General features: G+C 48.7%; 1 protein-coding gene across 2 annotated transcripts in view; it reads left to right on the top strand.

Moving 5' to 3' along the window:
* Cpsf4l (cleavage and polyadenylation specific factor 4 like) overlaps nt 1-4,460 on the top strand; it is a 10,240-nt gene extending 5,780 nt beyond the window's left edge. The window contains exons 4-8 of one of the 2 annotated variants that reach the window (XM_028761297.1): nt 929-1,024; nt 1,784-1,877; nt 2,328-2,367; nt 3,992-3,997; nt 4,320-4,460. In XM_028761297.1, coding sequence (XP_028617130.1) covers nt 929-1,024; nt 1,784-1,877; nt 2,328-2,367; nt 3,992-3,997; nt 4,320-4,460 — 377 coding nt within the window. Of the gene's footprint in view, nt 1-928; nt 1,025-1,780; nt 1,878-2,327; nt 2,368-3,991; nt 3,998-4,319 lie in introns of both variants that reach the window. The other variant, XM_028761296.1, reaches the window with a different exon arrangement.
* Nucleotides 4,461-8,413: the final 3,953 nt, after the last annotated feature.

The raw sequence follows: 8,413 nt of genomic DNA, 5'->3' as shown, positions 1-8,413 counted from the left end.
ACACACACACACACACACACACACACACACACACACACACACACACAGAGTGTACAAGAAAGTGCATTTGGTAGCTGCCAGCCAGGATGTCCAGGGCTTGAAAGGAGAGTCAGGGCCTTTGCAAAGGTCTCCAGAGTTCAGGCTGGAGTGATGCTGCCACCTGCTGCCCAAGCGTGGGAACAGCAATGTGCAGCCCAGACGGACAAACAGGTAGTTTTGAGTCCTGAGAAGGCTCAATATCAGTGCTACACTAAGTTGGCCTAGGATGTGCCAGTAAGCCCTTTTCTGTGAGGAAGCTGAGTGAACAGATGTGGTACTTGCCTCTGAGGAGTGGGAAGGAATAGCATAACTCTTCCTCAGTGAAGCATCGTCTTGTAGAAAGCCCCCTGTATAAGATAACTTTCTGGAAGACCTTATGAAGTTTTTATTAGGAACCAAAGAACAAAGGTGTAGGCTTTTAGGAAGGGTGGAAGTGTTCGTTCACAGATTCTCCACTGAAAGGAGACAGGATAGATCACAATCTTCTATCTTCTTCAGATCTAACTTAAGATACTTGTACAGCAGTTGTAAGTAGCCTGCTTGTAGAAATGCAGCTGACCAAGATTTGGTTTAGCATATAGACACAGCACAACCCAAGCTCACAGCTAACACAGTCCTTCTGAAAGGTTCCCTGGGGCCCAACTGGAACCTCTACTCTGTGGTATTTCCTCCAAAATATCCCTGTCCTTCCTAGGGCTCTGGAAATGGTAGAGGGTTTCTAGTTGAGGTAGATTACCAGAGGGTAACTTCTCCTTCCGATGTTAGAGGTCTCTCAAAGATGGTGACAAGCAGAAGAGGATTGCATGGTAGGGAGGAGAGTCAAGGTAAATCAGGGCGGGGCTGCAGAAGTGTGAACCTGCTTATAGACGAAGACCAATGGGCTTTTTAGGTAATTGCAGCAACAAGGAATGCCCCTTCCTCCACTTGCAGCCAGATCCCAAGCTCCAGGAGTGCCCTTGGTATGACCAAGGGTTCTGCAAGGAAGGTGAGAGCTTGTGGGACAGGGATGGGATGCCCTGAGGGATGTGGGTGTTCCAGGAGGCGATGTTCAGAGAACAAGGAGTAACATTCCCCATGAGGCCCGAGGCTTGTATGCCAGTGGAGAAATCTCCTGAGACACTGGGAGATGCATCCTGACGTGGGGCATGACAGGCTTCCCAGGGAAGGCTGTGAGATTCGCACCCTATCCTCAACAGGTGGATGTAGGGCCTTGGCTGAGAAGCCTAGCAGAAAGTCTAGTCCATGAGAGGCACAGCTCCCAGGTACTGAATGGTACTTAAGTTCTACCTTTTCCCTGGCTCCCAGCCAAACTTAGAAGGCTGGGTCGTGATGGGTTCCTGGGTCTTATCATGTGTCTCCCATGTGTCTCTGGGTGAGCTTCTTAGCACAGGGTTAGAAGTAGATGCCGGGGGGGTAGGGGAGTGGGGGTGGGTGGGAGTGGCTTGAGCATGTTCTCCAAACAGTACCTTCTTTATGCTGGGGGAAGGCAAATGACGGGGATGGAACCCTGGACCTGAAACGTGGCCCTTCTGTGCTCTACCATTGAACCACACGGCCAGCACTTACCAGAGCCAGGGGTTTTGCCCTTTCTGTCTCCTGGCTTCAGGGACATCAGAGATGGGCAAGCTTGCCCACTCCATCTCCAGTGGAGAGCCTACTGAAGCCTATGCTTTTCCTCAGAGCTGTTCATGTGTATCTCTTCTGGATGAAGCCGACTCTCAGCCACTTGCTCTTTGTCCAGTAGGTCCCCTGTGTAAATACCACCATGTGCATCAAGTACTGTGTCCCAACTACTTCACTGGCTTCTGCCCCAAGGGACCTAAGTGCCAATTTGGGCAGTAAGTATGATCCCTGTATTCCCCAATCCACCGGAGTGCTGGCCCTACCTTCTGGATCTAAATCCTTATGTGATTTCCTTTGCCCTTGGTGGGAGATTAACTAGCAAGTATCTCCCTAGGGATTTTTACTGCTGCCCCACCCTGGAGGTCTGGGTACTGTTGGCTGGGTAGACTCCGGGCTTCTCTGTTAACATGTACACACAGTGGGGGAGGCGTGTACCTCTCACAGGCTGTTCTAGACACGAGTAGAAACATTTCCTATCACCACCCGGAGTCCTCTGAAGTTCTGTGCGGTGCTTAGGGGAGGGTTCCCTCCCTAGGGGCTCTGGAATGGGAAGTTTGCAGCAGCAGGCTGGCACTGAGCGTGCTAATAAGCAGGGATAGAGGCTAGAGCCCACTCTAACACACACTCTCTCTCCCTGTTCCTATGTCTTCCCCTCCTTCCCTCAGCCCTAAGATGAGTTCTGTATTCCATCCCAGTAATGTGAAGGTAAGTCAGTGCTCTGTGGCCCACATAGTGCCTCTCTCTTTTGGCTCCCTACCTGTCTGTGTTTCTTAGCACACTATTCTCAGGAGACCCCACTCTTTCTTGATCTGCTGAGTCCTGATCCTGTAAAAGGCACATGTGGTCACAGCGAGTGGGGTGTACCTGCATGCAGTAGCTCCTCCCAGCCTCTCCCAGCCTCTCCCAGCCCCTCTCAGCCCCTCCCAGCCTCTGTCATGTCTGCACTTGGGAGGACTCCAGGATCGCTGGGAGGCCTTCCTTTTCTTTAGCTGGGTGACACAGGGACGCTTGCCTTTCTTCCTTGTTACTTGTATTTAGTTGTGTACCTATGTAGATGCATACTTGCCACTGTGAATGAGTGGAAATCAGAGCACAGCTTGTATCAATTGGTTTCCTACTGTCACCTGGGTCCTGGAGGTAGAACTCAGGTTGTCAGGCTCGGCTGGAACGGGTTTTACCAACCGAGCCATCTGGCCGTCCCACACCAGTGAGTTTCACTGACAAAAAAATCAGGACATACGGTCCAAAGCCAGCTTTCTGAATAAAAACTATGATGAGTCATACATTTTCCTGTTCCTAGGGGGAGACATATTATCCCCATTGTTACCAAGTATCAGGGAGAACTCAAGGGTCAGCAGGCTAATCATGATCCCCCTGACCACACCTCAGTGAACCAAGAGTCCCAGGTGTTCCATCACTGAGCTACAGACTACCATCCTTAGCCTCTTGATGCTTGTTTGCCCTCCCTCCCCATCTCCCCTCACCCCCAACCGCTCTTTTGAGAGATAGTATCTCACTGTTTAGCTTTGCTTGAAGCCTGGCTGGCCTGGGACACTAGCTGTATAAACTAGACTGGCCTGGAACTCAGAGATCTATCTGCCTCTGCCTCCCCAGCACTGGGATCGAAGGTGTGCGCCACCACTCCTGGAGTTTCTATGACTACAGCGATGCGAACAGTTTTTAGGTGGTTGTGAGGAGGGCATGAGAGATGGTTCAGAGTGGGTACTGCTCTTACAGAGAACCCCAGTTTAGTTCCCAGCACCCAGGGAATCTGACTCCTCTGGCTTTTGTGGGCACCTGCATGAAACTGCACATACTCACAACACATACATACTTAGTTAAAAAACAGACTAAATCTTAAGAGGTTGCAGGGAAATGAGAAGGCTGTGTGTGATGTGTGAAGATCCAGGGCTCGCAGCGGCTTTATTGGGCCAGCACCAGCATCAAGCCCATGATGGTTTGAATGTGTTATGAGCACCAACTCAGTTCCAGGCTGAACTTCCTTAGGGCAGTCGTGTTGGGTGGGGCCTCGTGGGAGACCTCTAGATCTCAGAGGTGGAACATCCTCAGGGGACTAGATCCTGATGAAAGCGGTTGCAATGAATGGAGTTGGGCTTCCCCGGCTTTCTTGCCCATCTTGTGACCTCTCTGCATGTACCTGTTCGCTTGGAGCAGCACAGGGGCCCGCTCCAAAGCTCAGTAGACACAGCTTCCAGAAATGTGAGTGCAGCTAAACCCTTTTCTTTATAGGTTACTGAGCAGTAACTTCTTCAAGGCATACTTTTGGTAATTAAAATTATAAATAGAACAGGGGAGGTGGAGGCAGGAGGTTCAGGTCAAGGCTACCCTTGACTATTGGAGGCTAGCCTGGATTACATGGGATACTGTCTCAGAAATAAAACTAACTCTGTCTCTGTCTCTGTCTCTGTCTCTCTCTCTCTCTGTGAATATGAATTTCTCAAAGATCTAATTAAAAAAAAAAGATATATTGGGAACAGCAAAACAGAGCAACTTCCCCAAAACAAATCTCATGTCAAAATACAAAAACCAAACCCCCCCCCCAAATCAGAGAACCCTATAAATATGGGTATTTAGGTGACCATGTCTACAGAGCATCTCTGCAACACAGTCTCCTCCTGATTTCCCTCTCTCTGCAGCCTGTCAATCAGCCATGGGATTCAACAACTTTTACTGGCAACACTCTGGTACCCCCTCCCCAGGCAAAGCCCATGACCTACCATCAGAAGAAGTGGAACCTGCCTCAGGCCTACAGCTCAAGGGTCCAACTTGCACCTTAGGTAGGTAAAGGAGCCCACAGGGCAGGGAAAGCACTTCCTTGTGCTAAGGTTCAGGGACAGGAACTGAGAGAACACAGGGCCTGATGGGGAGGTGCATGCCTGTAATCCCAGCATGCAGGAGGCAGTAATCCCAGCATGCAGCAGGCAGAGTCTAGAGGACTGGAGGCAGTCTGAGGTGCAGAGCCTCCATCTATATAGCAAGCTCCAGGTCAGTCAGAGCTACAGAGTGAGACTCTCTGTCTCAAAAGAAACTGTTGGGTGTGGTGGTACTCCCAGCACTGAGGAGGCAGAGGCAGGTGGATCTCTGAGCTGCAGGTAAACTAGGGCTGCATAAGTAAAATATAAAAAAAATGAGCCATACCTTTATGAGGTAGCCTGCAGTCTGTCCTGAACTGTGATTTTTTTTTCTCTTTAACCACACAAATAATCAGTGGTCGAGGCTATAGTTCAGTTGGTGGAATGCTTGCCTAGCAGGCATCACGGGTTTGATTCCTAGCACTTGGCATTAAGGTGGATTCCTGTTAGCATTCAAAATGGAGGCAGGAGGCCCAGAAGTTCAAAGTCATCCTTGGCTACGTAGAGAGGCAAGCCTCTGCTACATGAGACCTGGTTTCAAAAAGAAAATACAATTATACCAGAAAGCTAGGTAAGAGTGGAACCCTTTATTTTCTTGTTTGACTTTGTGAACCTTTGAAAGTCCAGAGTCACCTTCTCTGAAATATAGGAGCTGAAGGTGAATCTCCTGGTTCTCTTTTGGGTCCAGATCTTGCTATTATTTCCAGGCTGGACTCAACCCACTGTACTTACAAGGTTGTCCAACCTGAGCCTCCTGATCAAGATCCCCGTGAGGCTGGAGAAGCCAATACATTCTAGAAAACCATCCTGTGGTTCCCTGGACAAGCGGGGACTTTTCTTCCAAGAATTTATGAAAAGGCATGACCTTAGCTGGGCAGTGGTGGCATGTACCTTTAGTCCCAACACTTGGGAGGCAGAGTCAGGCAGATTTCTGTGAGTTGGAGGCCAGTGTGGTCTATAGAATGAATTCCAGGACAGCGAAGGCAGAGAAACTGTCTCAAAAACCAAAAACAAAACCAGCATGACCTTAGCTTCCTCCTTTTTCTTCAAACCCCAGGCCACCATGCCAGCGAAGTAAGCTGTACCAGCTGGAGTCATCAAAACCTAGCCTGGGAGGGAGCTGGAAGTTCTCTTAGTGAAGGGCTCCATGGCTTCACCAGGGTATTCTGTACCCAGATGAGCCCAATCACCCTAATGAGATACAGGAAGCAGAAAGCGCCTACTATACCTGGCTTATCTTCATCTATCCTGCACATGACTGAGATGCCAATAATACAGCAGGCCCAGAGGTCGGCTGACTGTGGGAGGAGGGAGTCATTCATGAGCCAGGAGAACAAAGTGCACTGGAAACCATGAACTCCAGAAAGTCAGTCAGTCAGTATTCTATGCTCAGATCCCACACTCCTGCAGATCACTCCGGGTCAACAGCCTCAAGTCCTCCCGAAAATGGGCAATCCAATCAAACAATTGCTTTTAGTTGACAGCTGTTTGCCTGTACAGCTTATTTATACTCGAGAATATACTGTGTGTTCTGTGTAGTTGCATTAATTAATTCCTTTTTTTGATGCTGTGAGAAAACATCCAACTTGCGGGGAGGGGCGTTGTTCTGGCTTGCGCTTTGAGAGGATACTGTCTATCACAACACCAACCATAGAGGGAGTGTGAACTGGCTGGTCATATTGAACCCAGTCAAGGAAGCACAGAAAAAGAAACGGTCGGCTTCCTTCTTGGTTTTTCTTTTTTAAAATTCCGTCTGGGATCACAGTGCACAGAGATGGTGCACCCATTAGTGGCCAGTCTTCTCTACTCAGCTAAACCTCTTGGGAAATAACCCTCACAAACACACAGAGGTGGATCTCCTAGGACAGTGCAGCCAAGCTGACATGGAAGATTAAACCTCATGGGGGATTAGGCAGTAGGCATACAGAAAAGGCTTATCCTCCTGAGATAAGGCAGTGACCAGGACAGTAGCCTATCCCATGACAAAGCAGACATAATGATACTTAATCCACTGGGAAGGAGTGGACAGTTAAGTGGACTTTTTATAAGATTACAGAAAAAGGCCTGGCAGTAGTGGTGTATGCCTTTACTCCCAGCACTTGAGAGGCAGATCTCTGTGAGTTTAAGGCCAGCCTAGTCTGCAGAGAGAGTTCCAGGACAGCCAAGACTCCATAGAGAAACCATGTCTCAGAGGGAAGAAAAATTACAGAAAAAGGCAGCCCTCAGAAGGACTGGATGGAGTACGGTTGTCTGGCCTCCTTCAGCATGAGGGCTTTCCTGAGGTGATGATTAACACAGGCCCAGAGGGCTGGGTTGCTGGTTCCAATACCACTTCAATCCACCCTAAGATGCTACATGGTAGCTCTTGGCCATGTGGGAAAATTGCCTCCCCTGCTCTAGCCTGTTTCCCTGCTCTAGCCTGTTTCTTCTAGAACATAAGCTGCCACACTACAGGGCTGTCCTACAGGTAAAATGACCTAGTACATGTATAGGATACCAGGCAGCAGCATGCACCAAATCTTAGCTGGTCCAACTGTGGACTGCTCTAGATCCTAATGAGTCCTTGCGGTGGACTGGATGAGACCAGCCCACATAGGTTCATGTATTTGAATGCTTGGTTGCCCTAGTTTGTGGACATGTTTGGGAAGGATTAGGAGGTGTGGCCTTGGTGGAGGAAGTGTGTCATTAGGATTAAATCCATACCACTCCCAGATAGTCCTCTACACTTCTCTGCCTCGTGGTGTCTCAAGATGGAAGATCCCAACTACTGCTCCAGCAGTGCCATGGCTGCCTGCCTACTGCCATGATCCCCACCCACCATGATGGTCGTGGACTCATCTGATAGGTTCCCTATAAGCTCGCTCTTCTATAGTGACCTTGGTCATAGTGTCTTAGTACAGCAGTAGAAACATCGGGCCTCCCTGCTTGGACTGGTCAGCCACACAGCTTTGCAGGGAAGGTCAAGTCTGCCCCAATTTAGAGGTCAGCAAGGAAGCTCAGGGAACCTATACCACCTGTTTGGTAATGTGACCAGCCACTTGTCTGAGGGTGGAAGAAGAGGGTGATCTGCTCAGTTGTTTGTTTGTTTCAACTTTTCATGAAGAATGGTGACATAGGATTTTCTCATTAAGTGAGAAATCACTGTGAATATAACACATTAAATGACATTTTGCTTTCTTGATACAGGGTCTCATGTAGCCTGGGCTGTCCTCATTTTCAATCTATTGCTGATGGCGACCTTGTCTCTAATTCCCAAGAGACAGCCACATATCCTGTTCCACTGTAGTTACTTTTGTGATGCTAGGGAACCGGACCCAGGGCGTCCTGCAGCACCCTCTTCCACTGAGCTCCATTAACCTTGAAGCAGCTTGTGAGACAAGTTCAGACTATGTTGCTCAGGCTGGCCATGAACTTGTGACCTTCCTGCCTCAGCATCCCAGGTGTTGAGATAACAGGTGTGCTTCACTGTGCCTGGCTCGGAGAGTCATACCCAGGGACTCAGGAATGCTAGGGAAATCCTACCTCTGAGCTACATCCGCAGGCTCTGACTCCATTGTATGTGTGGACATGCATACCACATTTTAGTGGAGGTCAGAGACTATTGTGTGGGAATTGGTTCTGTCCCTCTACCATGTGTGTCCTGGGGAATCAAACTCTAAGTTTATTTTTGTATTTTGTGTATGTGTGTTTTCTTTCTTTCTTTCTCTCTTTCTTTCTCTCTTTCTTTCTTTCTTTCTTTTTTTTTTTTTGGTTTTTCGAGACAGGGTTTCTCTGTGTAGCCCTGGCTGTCCTGGAACTCACTCTGTAGACCATGTGTATGTGTGTTTTTGCATCTATCTATCTATCTATCTATCTATCTATCTATCTATCTATCTATC

The sequence above is a fragment of the Grammomys surdaster genome, unplaced genomic scaffold (genome assembly GCF_004785775.1).
Source record: "Grammomys surdaster isolate TR1022 unplaced genomic scaffold, NIH_TR_1.0 126906, whole genome shotgun sequence".
NCBI lineage: Eukaryota > Metazoa > Chordata > Mammalia > Rodentia > Muridae > Grammomys > Grammomys surdaster.
Note: the sequence above shows the minus strand (reverse complement) of the source record. Positions and strands in the feature narration are given on the sequence as shown.